Source organism: Rattus rattus, chromosome 1 (genome assembly GCF_011064425.1).
Source record: "Rattus rattus isolate New Zealand chromosome 1, Rrattus_CSIRO_v1, whole genome shotgun sequence".
In the NCBI taxonomy this organism is placed as follows: Eukaryota; Metazoa; Chordata; class Mammalia; order Rodentia; family Muridae; genus Rattus; species Rattus rattus.
The window spans coordinates 99,828,733-99,846,171 of record NC_046154.1 but is presented as its reverse complement, the minus strand read 5'-3'; the positions used below and the strand labels follow the sequence as shown (position 1 = coordinate 99,846,171).

General features: G+C 49.5%; 1 protein-coding gene across 1 annotated transcript in view; it reads left to right on the top strand.

The window, feature by feature from the left end:
* The window catches only part of Gabbr2 (gamma-aminobutyric acid type B receptor subunit 2), a 339,742-nt gene that overhangs the window by 236,307 nt on the left and 85,996 nt on the right, over window positions 1-17,439 (top strand). The window contains exon 8 of the mRNA XM_032904180.1: window positions 14,221-14,281. Coding sequence (XP_032760071.1) covers window positions 14,221-14,281 — 61 coding nt within the window. The remainder of the gene's footprint in view (window positions 1-14,220; window positions 14,282-17,439) is intronic.

The window sequence follows — 17,439 nt, the reverse complement described above, 5'->3', positions numbered from 1 at the left end:
ATGTGGTGGGAACACAGCCGCATTAGTAGGGCATTAGCAGGGGTCTAATGTTTCCTGTTCGTTTGTAGCTGGACCTAAGCTGGTTCCAGGCGTATCTGAAAATATGAATCATCAGATGTTATTTCTAGCGATGAAGTAGTATGTTTGTGAGATCAGATCTCTGAGGGAGAGAGGGAAGGAAGGAGAGGGGGACTGAAGGAGAGAGGGAGGGAGGGGGAGAGAGGGGGAGAGAGCGAGGGAGGGAAAGAGGAAGTTAGGGAGAGAAAAAGACAGAGAGACAGAGACAGAGACAGAGTTCGTGCCACACCACGGTGGCAGTTTTCAAATGTCCCCTTGTGAGAATCTCTTAGGAATGGATACAGAAGTGCATTCTGGGTGAGTGGGCTATTGTCCATACTGTCCGGGATGACTGCTCCTAGGATATCACACCAGAAATAAAGGTCCCCAGGCCCTTGTGTCCCCCACCAGCACCTGGACTTGACTGTCTGTTCTTAATGGCTGCCCTTGCTAGCTACAGAGAGCTATTGCTTCCATATAACGAGTTCTTGTTTCTAACACCACGGCCCCCTCTCCGTCCCTCCTGACTCTCTCTGTTGTCTCTGCCTGTCCTCAGGCTTCTCTGTCTCTCTGCTGGGGTGGTGGCCCTCGGGTGGTTACTTCAGGAATCCCACAGATAACCTGGACATTAACGCCATGGGGGGGTTTCAGACCTTCACAGAATCAAATTTCAGTCTGCTGCCTGTCCCAGATGTTCAATATTGATTAATCTTTACCACATGATTTGTGCTTTGGAAAGGAAACTCTTACTTCCTTTCTCCTGCAATTTCCCTAAGAACTATTTCTACTGCTTACGGAATGCTCTGCTTTCTCACCCCGGGGCCTTCACATATGCCGCTCCTCTTTCTGGTTTTGGCTCATCACCCCCAGTCTCCCCTTAGCCAGCTAGCTCTTTCTAGCCTTTTTAGGCTCTTAGGAATATCATATCTCTCTCTCTCTCTCTCTCTCTCTCTCTCTCTCTCTCTCTCTCCTCCCTCCCTCCCTCCTCCCTCCCCTCCCCCGCCTCCTCCTCCTCCTTTCCCCTCCCTTCCTCCCTTCCTCTCTCCTCCACCTCCTGAAGCTTTCTCTGACACAGTCTGGGATAGATACTGACATCTGGGTTCTCTGCCAGCCAGAGCATCCTGCCAGTGTGCTGTGGATATCGAACTGTGAGCTTTCCTCTACGCCCCAGCTGTGAGCTTCCTTGGTGGTAGAAGTTACCTGAGAGAACTGCTCATCCTAGGCTAGGTCTAAATCAATAGGTCTGAACTAAATGTAGAGTGTTGCAGGCTCACTTTGGAATCCTGTCAGCCCTCCTCTGAAACCTGTGTGGGTCTTTCCTCTTCCTACCATCTATGGAGAAAGGTTGGCAGAGCCATCCCAGCACAAATGCATCAGGCTGGACCACAGGACCGCACTCTAGTGAGACCAGGCTCCAACAGGCTTGAGGGGATCCTGAGGCTGGGAGAAAAGAGGGGCTGCCATGCCTCAGAGTGCACCAAGGCATCCCGTATCCAGAGTAAGGAAACTGATGTGTTGGGCTAAGGCCCTGCTGTGGATCTGCCTGGCCCTTTCTCTGGGGTCAAAAGCTTGAGAGCTCTCCTTGTCCACTCTTCCTTCACCCTATCCCCCAAGCCACCGAGCCTGCCAAGCCTCTGACCCCTCTGCATCGTTTGTACAATGTGAGGTCACCATTAGGACCACAGAATGGCTGTTGGGAAACTCCATCCCTCACCCTGGAGGTACCCACAATTAACATCAGGTTGGACTTATGCCCATGTGGTCTCACATGCACCAAGTGTATTCAAATCCAGAGGTGGCATGATCCCTCCTGCTCCCCTCAGCTCTGGGCTGTGTGGACACAAGCAGCCCCTTCCCCACCATGAGACACCCAGCAGCACCGAGGCTGCTTCTCTTGCAAGGACTCAGGGTGGGGAGGGGTCTCTGTGAACCAAGAATGAACCTGGATAACTTGACTGAGCTCCTCAGCCACCTCAAAGCTCCCTCTCTCCATTCTTCCTCGTCCTTGGTCCCGTCTCCTCACCTGTTGTCCCCCACAGTGACCACCTCCTACCCCTGCCTTGGCTTCTGCCTGCCAGGCAACCACTGAGAGGTCACCCATCCCCAGGAGACCAAACAAGGCTTCTTCCCACACTGAGTATTTTTAATTATTATGAGGAACCCTGGACTTGGCTTTCAGAACATGTAAACCATTTCCTTATACTCTGGGGAGACAGCAACTGAAGTCACTGAGGGCTGAGTTGACCCCTTTCTGGGTCACCTTCCTCATTACTTACCACCTCCTACACATCCTCTCCTTCCTACTTCAGTCTGTGCACCCCAACCCTTGCCAGGATCTCCCTGCAGCCAAGCCCCGCTTGACCTCCCTATGGCTGCTGTATGTACCAGATGCCTACTTGGAGTGCTGCCTGCCCCCAGCCCAGGCCAGTCTGCAGCCCACCCTGGTGGGCAAATACGCAAACAGATTGTAAATTGCATGTCTTGGACTTTGGGGTCAACTGGTCAGCAATTCAGTTTTCCTGGTGGAGAGACTGATCTATTAAACAAAAATAGAATCTACAGTTAATGCAAAAATTAAATGCCGCTCGTCGTAGAGGGGCTTACAACTGCAGATAACCAGGAGGGCAGACTGAGCACCTGGGAGGAGGCCCCCAACCACAGGGGGTTTTGTATCCTACCCACTGGAAGCCGAACAGGCAGTGAGTGATGCTACCCACTACTCCAACCAGGTCCTCCATGCCAACAATACTATCAAAGGGTGGCACCATCTCTCCACCTTCCCAAGCTAGAAAGCAATCACTCTCTGGTCTGGAAAGCAAAGGGCTCAGTTTCAGTTCAACGTCTGGGTCCTGCATGGGGGCGGGGTTAGGGGGCTGCACCGATATCTGGAGCATGAGTCTGAAGTGGCGATCTAGGCAAAGGCTCCTTCCCCTCCTGGCTGGTCATGTGACCTAAGACAGACCCCTGCCCTCTCGGTCCCTCTGTCTCCTCATCCGGAAAATGGAAAGATGGCACCCAGTCCATCCCACGGAGGCTGCTGAGGAGTCCGAGAGAGCTCAGGTGTCTTACATAGCTGCTGCCTCAGCAGAGATGAAAATAGCATGAAGACTTTCTCTGCAGAGTAGTGGTGCAGGCAGTGGTTTTGTTGTGCGTGCTCGTAGAAGGAAACCTGAAGACAGATGAGCGGAGCCTGGAGCCCTTCGGGACGTGGCGCTTCAAGACGCGGCCAGGTGCAGCCTGAGCGCACGCCTTCTGACTCCTTGCTCCAGCTTCTTTTTGTCACCAGACAACAAGGGAAGCTGTGTTTATGTTCACGCAGATCCCTGGATCTTGTACAGGAAAACGCTTAAGCTGTTGATGAAAATTAATGTATTTCAAGAGGGAGAATTAATTTGCTGGTTGGTGGTGATATTGTGATTTTTTTTTTTTGGCCTGGGGGGAAAATATATCTCCTTATAATAGCATTTTAGTGAAAGAAAACTTTTAAATAAACTTTTCTTGTTAGTAAAATAATACTTGCTCATTAGAGAATATCAGGGAGTATTGAAGAGTTAAAAAAAAAAATAAACGTAATTACCCAGTACAAGATTAACCAGTGTTTAGCACTGCTCCTTGGAGAGAGGGATAAGTCTCATATCAACTGAACATTCTGTAGAAGAATTATCCTTTTCTTAGCTTTTATCATTCTTTATTTATAAATTGTTATCATTTATATATAACACCAGCTGCTGTAACAAGTTTCCTCAGAACCTCCATGGACAGTTTGGATGTAAAATGTCTTCCCCAGGCGCGTGTGTTTGAATGCTTGGTCTCCAGTGCTGGTAGAACTCTTGTGGGAGGCTTTGGAGGTGAGGTCCGGCTAGAGGAAATAAATCAGTCACTAGGGAACAGGCCTTGAGGGATATAGTTATACCATGTTTCTTGCCCAATCTCTGTTTCCTGGTCTGCCCACATGCAAGCAAGCAGACTCACACTCCTGCCACCACAACCCAGAGCCATGCCAGCCATCACATCTTCCTGTGATGGATTAGAACCTCAACCGTGAGCCAAAGCAGGGCCAGGGATGTATCTCAGTAGTAGAATTTTTGACTGGTGTACTTGAGACTCTACGTTCAATACACACAGTATTGCCAGATATAAAAGATAGATTACAGAAAGATAGATAGATAGATAGATAGATAGATAGATAGATAGATAGATGCAGACAGACATCATACATACATACATACATACATACATACATACATACACAGACAGATGATAGGTGGATGAATAGATGGGTGAAATGGATGGATGGAGGACAGATGGATGGATGGAGGATAGACGGATGGATGGATAGATAGATTGATTGATTGATTGATTGATTGATTCAACCAGGCACGTACCTTAATCCCAGCACTCAGAAGGCAGACTGGGGCAGATCTCTGTGAGTCAACGTCATCATGGTCTATATAGTGAGTTCCAGTTGACCAGGGCTACATATTGAGAGCCTGTCTCAAACAAACAAACAAACAAACAAACAAAAAAGGAAGAAATGGAGGCTAGAGAGAATAAAGAAAAGAGAGAGAAGAAAGAACAGGGAAATAAAAATGAGCCCAGAAAAGCCCTTGCTCTTGAAACATTTTCCTGTCAGATGTTTGGTTACAGGATGAGAAACTAATAGAGTGAAACAGCAGAGTGCAGAGTGGGTGGGGCATGGCCCTTCCACACAGGCAAGCAGCAGCCCAGCCTCTTCCACCGCTTGTCCCTGCAGTTCCTTGGGCCTGCGAGCTCTCTGCTAGCTCCTAGGAGCCGCACTAGCAGGTAGGGAAATGACGGATCTTTTGAGAAGTTAGCATGTGCTAGATCTGGAACAGCAGATGTGATACCTGCCCTGTACCATTCGCTAGATGGTCAGAAGCCCTGGCCTAACTAACATGGAGGCTGGGAAACCTGTCCAGCCACGTAACTGGAAGGACAGGGAAAGAGACCTGAAGGCCAACAAATGGGAGTCAGGCACTTTGCCAACGTTGTATAATGTCTTCAGTTTCCAAGTCCAGATAATGTAGATCAAGTCATCTCCTGATTAAAATCCATCTGCAGCTTCCCCTGAAAAATTAAGGCCCTGGGGGTGGGGGGTCTCTTGGGGAGATGAACAATCGCCCTGAACAGGGCACCAACAACAGACAGAACAAAGAATTCTTGCCAAGTCCAGCTTACTGAAACTGAGTTTACTGGAGTGACTTACAGGAGCATGGTGACTCAAAAGCAGCGGCATTGCTGAAAGCTTGCCCTGCTCAGAAGAGGATTCACAAAAGCTCTCTGTATCCTACAACCAGCTCCTCTGGGAGTCTCTACTCCCCAGAAACTGTTTCCTGCTTAAGTCCTGGAGAGGGGTTTTGTGAAGGGTTTTGCTTAAGTCTTGAGTCACCTGTCCCCACTCACCTGTCTCCACTCTCACCTGTCCCCACACACCTGTCCCTACTCACCTCACCTGTCCCCACACACCTGACCCTACTCACTTCACCTGTCCCCACACACCTGTCTCCACACACCTGTCCCCACACACCTGTCCCCCCTCACCCCACCTGTCCCTCACACCTGACCCCTACTCACTTCACCCATCCCCACACACCTGTCCCACACACCTGTCCCCACACCTGTCCCCACACACCTGTCCCCACACACCTGTCCCCACTCACCTCACCTGTCCCCACACCTGTCCCCACATACCTGTCCCCACACCTGTCCCCACTCACCCCACCTGTCCCCTCACACCTCACCTGTCCCCCCACACCTGACCCTACTCACTTCACCCATCCCCCCACACCTGTCCCCACACACCTGTCCCCACTCACCTCACCTGTCCCCTCACACCTGACCCTACTCACTTCACCTATCCCCATACACCTGTCCCCACATGCCTGTCCCCACACCTGTTCCCACTCACCTTACCTGTCCCCACACACCTGCTCTACTCACCTCACCTGTCCCCACACAACTGACCCTACTCACTTCACCTATCCCCATACACCTGTCCCCACACCTGTCCCCACTCACCTTACCTGTCCCCACTCACCTGTCCCCACACACCTGTCCCCATTTACCTTCATTTCTTCCTTTTTTGTTTGTTTGAGACAGGCTCTCGCTATGTAGCCCTGGTCAACTGGAACTCACTATGTATACCATGATGACGTTCTGCTCACTTTACCTGTGTCACCTGTCGTGCTCTTTGTCCATCTTCTCCTCAGTCACCCTCTTCAGCTTTACTGTCTAGATTAGGGTCTTGTTTTCTTTCACAGCAATCTGTTTTCTCTTCGCGTTATTTATTAGTAATTCTATACGTCCCATGTGCCTATTATAAGTATTAATCTCTCCTGGCAGCCTGCAAGCTCTGTGCAATCTTGGACTGGATTTTGCTCACTCTTTATGCTGCTACTTGCCTGGCATGTGCCAGACTCATCACTCCCGCCCAGCCTGTGGTTGACATGTTTCTCGGTCCTATCAGAGTTCACTTTACATTATTCCTCTTCTCTGTGCACATGCATGCATGTCTGATATTTGCTGTTCCCAGAAGCCTGCCTCTGCTTTCATACTAACGGAGAGAGAGGGCAGGAGCAGGTCTCCTCTTGTGGAGCATCCTCCAGCCTTCTCTGGGCCTCCACTTTCTTCTGCTGAGCCCAGCCCTGCCTTAGGCCACCAAGTGCTTTGTGGGAAGTTGCTACTTCATCTTACCAACTTCAGAGAGTGGCAGTGGGCAGACCACGCCTCCCACCCTACCCCTCCCCTGACCTTCGGCCTTCCTACCTCTCGCATCACACATCTGAAGGCTTAGACCTATCAAAAGGGTCTGCAGGGTAGGAAAAATATTTTAAATAAAAGGCAAAATATGGTCTCTCCTATAGTCCAAGGAGACACGCTAGGAAAAAAAGAGCTTTTTTTCACCTTTACAGAAACAGGATAGACAGACCTAATTATTTGATCTTTCCCTCCCTTTTAAGTTCCACTGTCCCTGTGGGGACAGAGGATACCTTCTCCTTCAAGCCTGCGTGGTGTCGAGCTCCACCCTCCATAGATGGGAACCTGCCCTGCAGCATTGGAGCTCCAATAACAGTATCGTGTTGCCCTCGGAGACTGGTGCAGACACTGGGGAGAGCCAGTCAATGTGTACAGGACTGTCCACTCAGCCTGCGATGGCGGCCTACTCCTCCAGCAAACTAGGCAGGGCTCCTGGCTCCTCAACTTTCAGCTTTTAAGACATCCACTCACCTGGGGGGCTGCAGACATGGCTAAGCAGATTAGAGCAGTCGCTGCTCTTGCAGAAGACCTGGGTTTGATTACCAACACCGGCACTAACGTTAGGTAGCTCACAACCACGTGTAACTTCTGGCCTCCACTGGCACCCGCACACGTGTGGTGTACATATAGACAAGCAGTCACATGCACATACACTTAAATGTCTTAAAAAACTAAGTTAAAAAAGGAATTCTTCATCTCTGTGCAGATTTTACACATAGATGCATATGAACACCGATATGCACATAGACATAAAAACACATGCATACACATACACACATGCACATGGACATGCACATACAGATGCACATGCACACAGACACATGCATTAAAGCATATATACATGGGATCGTGCATGCTCTCTCACACACACATGCTTAGCTGCTCATACATGCCCCCTCTCCCACAGCAAGCATGACTGCCCAGAGGCAAATACGCACTCCAAAACCACACTCAGGAAGAAACATTTCCCAGCATGCTCTGGGAAGCACAGAACTTGGCACTGTACAGTACCCAGGAGGCCAGGCCCTCAGGCTGTGCTCAGGGATCTCCTGACTAGTTACCGGCTTCAGCTAAGTGCTGCTTGTCAACCTCACAGAAGTCACACTTCTGCCCTCTCAGAACTGATGCCAGTCCTGGGCAGGCCAGCCCATCCTCTGCTGTGAAACTGAGGCTGAGACCACAAAATAAAGGAAGGAAAGAAAAAAAACCCCAGTGTAGGGTTTGACCTATATGACTCGTAAATCACTATTGGGTATGCTCTACATCCAGAAATGAACTGTTGGAGAGAAAGTCTAAAAGCAGAGACTTTTCTAAGAGAGTCTGGAGCTTACAGGATGCACTCCATCCCCATCCCCATCCCCTCACTATCCCCCTCCACATCCATATGCCCATCCCCACCCCACCCCAAGGAATAGACCTTGCACTAAAGTGACTTAGATAATGTAGATTACTTATTAAATGTCCTTCTGGGCCCAATGCAGGGTAGTGTTCTTTTCTAAGTCTCCTCTTTAATCCTCCCACACTGTCCTGAGAGGTAGGAACTGTTCTTTCGGATAGAAGGCCTGCAGCTCAGAGAAAGCCTGCCAGTCCCCACTCACAATGATGGCGCTAGCTGCTACTGCCTGGCCAATCCTGAAGCTTGAGTTCCCCACATCTCCCCCTCCTGTATCCCCGCCCCCCTGTCCGTGTGTGGCTCACACGCTGCCCTGTCATCTGAGATTGATCGTCATGAAGCAGGCTGCTTTTTAAAAGTCTCCTTTTGGCCATAGCGTTTTTAAATTAATTTTTGAGGTTAGCATACATAGTAATGGATTTCTCCATGGCGTCTTCATGTGTAGGTGTCACTACACTGTATCCTCATTGGCTGTCCTCCTTACTGTCCTCCTCCCCTGGGGCTCATGGCCTTCTACTCTTTCTCACACAGCATCTCTTTCAGGGGAAAGCAAACCCTTAACTCTTCTCCACCTGGGGACTTTTCCTCGATGATTTTATTTCCACATCTGCTCCACAGAGGGTCTTAGCAAAACAAGTTGGGCCCCAAGTCGGCTCAGGACTTCCTTGGGAGGGCTGGATCGAGAAGGGTTGTCCCTGAAGTGGCACGTGTGAGGTTATGAGTGTTCCCAGGTCTGTGGAGGTGGAAGGACGGGAAGGAAGGCAGGGCTGCGACTGCCTCTACAAGGCCAGAGGGTCCTAGCTTCTTCATAGAGCACTGATCGCAATGGTGTCCAAAGGGTGTGATCAAGGAGCAGATTTGGAATACAAGTCAAATAAAGAGGTGACGTTCAAGCATGCTGGACCCCATGGATGCTGCCAGATCTGCCACACTGGAGGCTGTACCTCTCTGAGCACTCACTCAGTAGGTAGCTGGATCCCACTTGGCCCCACTCCATTTTTGACCACTTGTAGTTTTTACTACTGTGCCCAAAACCAAGGTGGGGATTGGATAAAAAAATTTTTTCCCTGATATGAACTTTTTCTCATGAATGCTTCCTATTAGCAAGACGAAGACGGAACTGGTTAGCAGGGGATTCTGGGAAATGTGACTTGAAGGCCTGAATGCCCCTGCAACACAGAGAAGAATATATGGATGAGAGAGTGAACTATGGGCACTGCCAGGGTCGCAGCTACCAAACCCCACTGCCTTGGGATCTAATTTCTCACATGGATTGGTCCTCAGTGATGCGACAGCCCCAGACTGCCTCTGCTCAAGGAGAGCTGTGACATTTATATACGTAAAGGCTTTCTGAAAGGGGAGCACAATTCTGGGGTTTTGGAAAGTAGGATAGAGACAGAGCCATAGCTCCACAGTGCCACCCTCAGCGGCCTGAGGAGTCCCCCATCTTCCAGGAACCTCAGTGTGGGTCAAACTGAGATTGGTGGCTTCGAAGCAGAAAAGAATTTTAGGTCGAGTCACTTGAAACATAGACTTAAACAGGAGAGGTGGAAGAAAGAGAATTCAGAAGGAAATACAAGGCCTGCCGGAGGGCACGGACACGGGCTCAAGTGAGAATTGCAGAGTAATTCACACTCCCACGTGTGGCCAAGAGGCTCCCCAAAGGACAGAAGTCCTCGTCTTATTAATAATTCTACATGCCATTTTGGAGACTCTTGAGTTATTTTTCGAAGGGTTGCTAAGAAACATATATTTCCTTTTCTCTATCTTTTGATACGTGAGGTGGGTCTGGAGCCGGCCGAGATGGAATTTTAACCTGACAGGGCTGCAGATCTAGATGTAGAGTTGGTCTGACAATGGCGTTAGTACTTGCCTGACCCTGTAAGCTGGGCTTCTTGTGAGAGTCCTAGGAAAGCGCACGTTTGCACCTGAGACAGAGAAAAGGCCTTAAGCAGGGGCTTGACTGTGCCAGAAATCTTGCATCCTTCCTGGAGAGAAAAGTCAGCTGCGTTCCAGGACAAAGCCTCCTCTCTTCTCATGTCTCCAGCTTTCCAGGTCTCCCGACCGCCACTCGTACTGTTTGACTACAGTGATCCTCCACCAAAAACCAGAGAACGCTGGTGAACCCTGGGAGAGAAGCCCTTGCCTCCTCCTCTTCCTGCCCAAGGCCCCGCCCCAACAGGAAGTCTTGGGTTAGGTTACCGAAAGCAGACCAAGAGGCAAATATTGGCCGCAGGAAGTGAGTTGGGAAAGAATCTCAAGAGCAAGGACTCCAGCAAGAACTCAAAGAAGCAAGACCAACTCCATATCTAGGTCTGCTTCTCTTCCTTCCTCACCATCACAGCCCCATCACTGACTGACATTTCTTATTCATTTATTGATACAACGCTCCCTTAGAGTGAGACACGGTGCCCAGTGGGGTACTTGAACACAGCAAGGTGTAGCACTCCTGGAGACCTAGCTGGCCGTTCAGGAGGCTGAGGAAAAGAATCCCTTGAGACCTGGAATTTGAAGGCTGCCTGGGCATGAGACCCAATTTAAAACAAAGAATAGGTCAAATATTGTGTTATGATCTGGTCATCTTGTAAATGGAGGGTAGCTTCTAAAGAGGTCTCCTTGACTACTCATGGGCAGGAGGCCTTCCTCATCTGAGCCGATAGCCCTCTGAGTAGTTGACAATAATGAAGGGAACAGTGAGAGACAGGTCACTCAGTAAACTGAGTCACATGACAGTTTCCTCAGAGGGGCTTCACTAAGCTCTAGCTTCCTCTCTGGTACAGATAGACCATCAACAAGCCAACTGTTAATCTGTGTACCATCAACACTAGCTATCACAATTTTAAAAATAAATCTGTTGGAGAACAAGGTGCCCTCTTGTTGGGAGGCACACACGGCATATGGTGGTTCATGAGGTTGATGAATCAGTCATTTGGAGATGACCCTTCTGGGAGATGAGGCTACCTGGTTTTACCCCTTTGCTAACTGATGTCTGTCCCTTGGGAGACGAAAATTTCTTTCCAAAGGTTGGCAACTTCCTGGTGCCTCAGATCTTTCTTTTACTTCAGCTCTTTGCTACTAGGAGTATTTAAAAAATGACTGCCTCCAATCACTGAGGGCTTGTGTGGAGACAGGAGCTATGGGGTGGGGGGGCAGTGGCTGTATTTCAGAGATAACATCTACAGCTTTGCCTGAGAGGAGAAGGAGCACGGCTTGTGAAATTCAGGCATTGCTCTCCTACCTCTGCGCCCTGAGACGGTAAGGGGAAGGGAGGAGTTCCTGCTAGTAAAGTCAGCTATTGCAGGTAAAACGAAACAGAGCAAGGCTTACTTCAAAATGGATTAATGAGTTTCGTTAGGGGGTGGACAGGAGACGGGAAAGATGGGGCCACAGCCGAGAGCACTGCAGAGGATCTGAATTCAGTACAAAGGCTTTAGGAGGCTCACAACGGCTCATACCTCTAGCACCAAAGGCTCAGATGCCTCTTCTGACCCCGGTGAGCACCTACATGACTGTGTGCACACAAGAACACACACGCACACTCAGGTGCACGAATGTGCGTGTGCACAATCACACTCAATCTAAAAGTAACAATAGTTTATTTTAAAAAAAAATCAGGAGAGTGTTTTCTCTCCCACCTATTCCATCTGGCCAAGGACACCCTCCCACACGCGTTTTAATGTAACCAGCAGAGAACCGGAGGGACAGACCGCATTCTAGACCTAGTCAAGCCCGTTGGGATTCTTCAGATCCTGGCGAAGAGATCAGTAAAGAATTTAGGGCTCTGCCCTTGGGGGAATTTTTCTTCCATTTTTCTCCTTGTGGAGAGCGTTTTTTGCCTCTTTCCCACCCAGGTAAAGTGGTCCATTTGCATAAGCACGATCCTTTTGGAAGGTGTTCTGTGATTTCCAATCATCCCTAGAAATAAAATCACAGCTCCTGTCTCACCTTCGCTTGAAGTGTTTTCACACTTTAGGGAATTGCTTACTGCCACCTGAATGTAGGATTGGGTGGGTGTTCGGTTTCAAACTGATATTACTCACAGCTGTCTTCGGGGCTTCACAAAGGTGTCAAAGTGGCTTGGGAAGGTGTTTGTGAAGGTGCGGGATCCTCTTAGCTCTTAAAGACAGACATGGGGCCTGCCTCACCCTATGGACCGCCCCACCCCCACCCCCACCCCACTCATCAGGGCCGGGGTTGGGGGGAGATGCTCCCGGGCTTTCTCCTGACAATGCAGCACCATTGCCCTGGCCGGGGATGCTCTGCAGTGAGAGGAAGGCAGGATCCCATAGAAAGAGCTTCCTTCCCGAATTTCACCTACTCCAGTGAGAGAGTCCTAAGTCAAACAGTTAGAGGTGTGGCTCAATGGTAGAGCACTCAGCTTGTGTGTGCAGGGTCCTGTGTTCGATCCTGGCACCTCTGCATGAAAGTGTGCATGAAAGCATGCGTGCGTTTGTGTGTGTGTGTGTGTGTGTGTGTGTGTGTGTGTGTGTGTGTGTGTGTGTGTTCGTGCATGTGTGCGCATGGAACCTGGGACGATCTCTGGTATTGGTCCTCACCTTTCACCGCGTTTGAGGCAGGATCTCTTTTTATCCAAGGCTTCCTACACCAGGCCAGATGCCCAGGTTCTCATCCAGGAATTCTACAACTCCGCCTCTCATTTCAACATAAACAGCACTGGGGTTGCAGATGGGCCTGCCACTCCCGGCCTTTTACACAGATTCTGAGGAATCAAACTCAGAACCTCACAGGACAAGTACCTTACCCACTGAGCCATCTCCCCAGCCCAGCCTCAGTTTCTTGATCTGTAAAGTGGGCATCACCCCCGTGCTACCTATGCAAGTGGTTAAGATGCAGTGACAGACTGACTGCATGTCAAGTTCTTCTCATCAGTTTCCTTGAATAACTGAAGGATTTTAGCAGGGACCATGGTGGGCAAAAGGAACTGGTGTGCCTTCTTTAAATCCCTAGTGTACTCAACCAAGCGTATGGGCACCATCAAGGCAGATGCTAGAGATGACAGCAATCTTTAGCCCCCAAAGTCCCTAATGAGAGGTGCTCAGCTGCCTGTGACAGTAGTCAGGTCTTGCTGGCTGGAGATGCTTAATTTTGAGCTGCATCATAGCGCAGTTATAATTGGGGCTGACGTCACCTCAGGGTGATTGTCCCAAAACATTCTCCATCTGTTTTTTTCCCTGAAATAGGGTTTATCTGTGTAGCCCTGGCTGTCCTGGAGCTCACTTTATAGACCAGGCTGCTCTCAAACTCACAAAGTTCTGTGCCTCTGCCTCTGCCTCTGCCTCTGCCTCTGCCTCTGCCTCTGCCTCTGCCTCTGCCTCTGCCTCTGCCTCTGCCTCTGCCTTCTGATTGCTGGGATTAAACGTGTGCACCACCATGGTCAGCCCTGTCCATCCTTAATAATAAACCATAGATAGATAGATAGATAGATAGATAGATAGATAGATAGATAGATAGAGGTAATAAAAAGAAAGAAGAAAGGAAGGGGAGAGGAAGGAAGGAAGGAAAGAAGGAAGGAAGGGAGACAGGGAGGGAGGGAGGGAGGGAGGGAGGAAGAAAAGAAGGGAAAGAAAGCCCAACCTCCAGCACCCTGCTGGTTCTCCAGCCAGATAGCCTCAGGGAAGCCTATAGTGGGCACAGAACCAACAATCAAAAACCTCACCTCTGCGTCCATCCCACTTGAAGACCTCATCCCATGATAACATGAACCATGTGGGCATTTCATAATCGGTGTGCTAATGGTGATGCTATCTCAGCTTTAATCCACGTGTGATAGCTTCATTATTGATTTTGTGCCTCTCGCATATTAAGCAGATAAAGTCACAACTAATGTGTAAGTAATGAGGTTGACTTTGGTGTCTGCCTTCAACGGGGGCCAATTTTTCTCCAATATTAATAAGCATGCCGTGCCGTTTACGATTTCAGTGGGCTAATGTGACATTTCTCTTTTGTTCTCATTTGTTTTGTTTTGTTTTTAGGGTCAAGTTGTGTTCCGGAACGGGGAGAGAATGGGAACCATTAAATTTACTCAATTTCAAGGTAGGCTTTTGGATGCTTATTCATTCCAGCTGACAGCATTTATATTCAGGGATGTTGTGTTTCTGCAATAAAAGGCATCAGAGGAGATGGAAATCTGATATGAGATTCCAGATAAAACAAGAGTCGATAGGAACTGCTTCCCCATGAGAACATGAGTTACAGCTATGTGGAAAATTGTTTCTCAAATGCCCGACTCCCCATGCCTACCTGACCCCCATGTGACTTCTAGACTTTTAAAAAAGGGGTGGGGGAAGCATGGGTAAGTCAATAGTAATACGCTGAGAAGCCTGCATCATTCCGGGACTGGATCACAGAGCTATGTAATGACCCGGCCTCTCCATCACCTGGTGTTAGTCATTGCCTGCATTGTGCCAGCCTTACGTTATCTCGGCTCGCCCCCATGGAGCCCCATCTGACCCACCTTTTGCTAGCTATTGTAAAACCACTCCGAGGCATTAGCTCATTTCAATATATAAATGCTTCAGTGTGCATTTCTTCTGGAGGACTTTTTCAGACATAGCCGCTGCACCTTCGAGAACATTTCATAGTTCTCAGCGTCTTTCCACTCTGCCCATCAGTACCCTGGCCATTTCAAAGCCGACAGTTTGCAGTGTGATGGAGAACCCTTACAAAGTCCATCACACCAGTCTACCAGTCTGGTATGTCACTTTAGTCTCTATTTTATTACAACCTCCATGGCCTCTTCCGCCCCACCCACCACCCCCCACACACACACACACACACACACACACACACACACACACACACACACACACACACACACACATACACACACACACACACACACACACACACGGTTTTTATATACCACAAAATGTTCTGCAGGAACCAGTCCATTTGTTGGGTTTTGCTGCTGCTGCTAGAGTCAAGGTGGAGCTCAGAAGCCACCCCAACCACGTTTCATGTATAATGAAAACAGTTCAGAGAAGGATAGCGACTCGTCGGAGTTCTCAGAGCATAAAGGGGGGCAGAGCTGGACACTCCCTAGGACCGTTGACTCAGTTTGACTCAGTGTCGTCATTATGATTGTGGTTACTCTGCCCCAAAGGAGGGACCATTTGTAAGAGTACTGCTTCTTGGCTTATTGACAAGAGATGAGGCCTTTGCTCTGAGTAGATCCCAGAGTCATTCCAGAGAAAGCCCGAACTGAAGCAAGCTCTTCAGATTCATTTGGATGAATCCCGCCAGACACCCGATCAATCTGGAGAGGTATTTCTTTGGCTGCCTCCCCCTAATGGGATCGTGAGGTTCACTCATCCATCCTCCCAAGGCAGGTAATTGAAACGCACGTCAGCTCTCCAGCATGCACCAAAGGTGTTATCTTAGGCAAATGTAATTATTTCCCCATTTGCTGAGTCTTCTTCATTGGCTGAACAGAGTAAACATCCTGGCAAATACGCTTGCTTTTTGTTTTTGGTTTTTTTTTTTTGTTGTTGTTTTTTTTTTTTTGAATGATAGCAACTAAATCCTTTTGTCATATCCCAAGTTCTCAAATTATATCACCTGGAGCAGAGCGTTTTGTAAAATATGGATTACTTGATGGCAGCGGCGCCAGCCAGTTTTATTGTCCTCTTTTTCATATGTTAAGTTTAGACATCAACTCCAGCCACTGCGGGTTTAGCATGGCTGAACTGACAGGGCAGCCAGAGCGAGCAGCCAAGCTAAGTCAGGTTTGTGGTCCTGTCCACATCAAGACAGGCAGCATCCCGCTAGGAACGACAGCATCTCCCCATGTGGGACCAATAGGTCCCGTTGTCCATTTCTGGGATCAACCCAGAGCCATGATAATGCGTAGGTACAAATACCCAGCATCCTTCACTCCAAAGAATGCTGACTTGTATCTCCAGAGGCTGCATCCTCAGCTGCCCACATAGAAACCGACTGCCCGTTCATGTCCCTGTGCTGCCCCTGGTCCCTCCCTGACCCCTGGCCGTGCCCCCATCACTATACCCTAGGACCTCCTCCACATAGCTTATGTGTATCCACCCTTCTCTGGTGGGCAATAAGCTCCACTTCCTGAATTGCAGGTGGAGGCAGGGGTGGTGTTGCCACCCGGTAGAGCCACACCAATCCTGGTCACGCCCAAGTCCAAGTCTTCCTGTTTCCTGTTCCTCCCCATCCGCTCTGCCGTCTCCAGAGCCCCGCTTGGATGGAGGTGAACGTTGGGGGAAAGCAGCTCTTTCTTTCCCTTTAAGAGAGAAAAAGATTCCCTGTAACTTCCTCTTCTAAGCAGCACTGGGGATCTGTAGCGGGGAAGAAGCTGAGCAGAGCGTGATTAGGCCTTGTTTGGCGCTCTCATAGAAAGCCCAGCATCTGCTCCCGACAGCCTGCCTTCATTAGGCCTGTTTGTGAGGCTGACTGATAGTAGCTTCCTTGAGATATAAAGCACAGCCTCTGGGGCTGGTGTCTGCACACCTGATCTGAAGGGATGGGGTTCTCGCTGGCTCTTAATGCCGTAATTGTCATTCAGAACGTACCTCCAGGGGCGGAGGCCCCGCCTCTCCATGCACACCCTAATCTCCCCGCCCCACGGAACAGATGCTAAAACAGTTTCTCCCTTCCTCCGCCTGCTGCTTTGCTGAGCCCTCCAGGGGCGCACCAAGTTGAGTAAGATACAGTTCCTGGCCCTGGGGACTTCATACTCTCTCTGGCCAAATGTCAGCGCCCATAAAGGCAGGAAGACACTTCCCAGAACCTACTAGAGAACTTTCAGGACAGTTTGGCCCTGATTAGAGAGACTCCTGAGGCTGATTTTTAAATGTCCTTACCTGTCTCCTGACACACTGCAGCAGCCGCCATGAGCCAGGGTCTGAAAGGCTGCCTCAGTGGACTCGAACATTGGCTTTTTTTTTTTTCTTTCTTTCGGAGTGGCTTTTTAAGACTGGAGATGGAGTCCCCAAAACTTCAGCCTACTCTAGCAGGGCTGTGGGTCAGAAGGACAATAGTGAAGGTGGGCATGTTGGGACCAGGGTGTCATTCCCAGCCTGAAGGCCTGCCTGCTAGTTCCAGGAGGAACGCCCTCAAGTAAGAGGGCCCAGAAGGCAGAATTATTAGGGGACATTGTGACAGACTCTGTGTTACAGGAGCCCTGATTCCCCATGTCTCTGCTTGAATGCCTCAGGGACCGGGAGCTCATC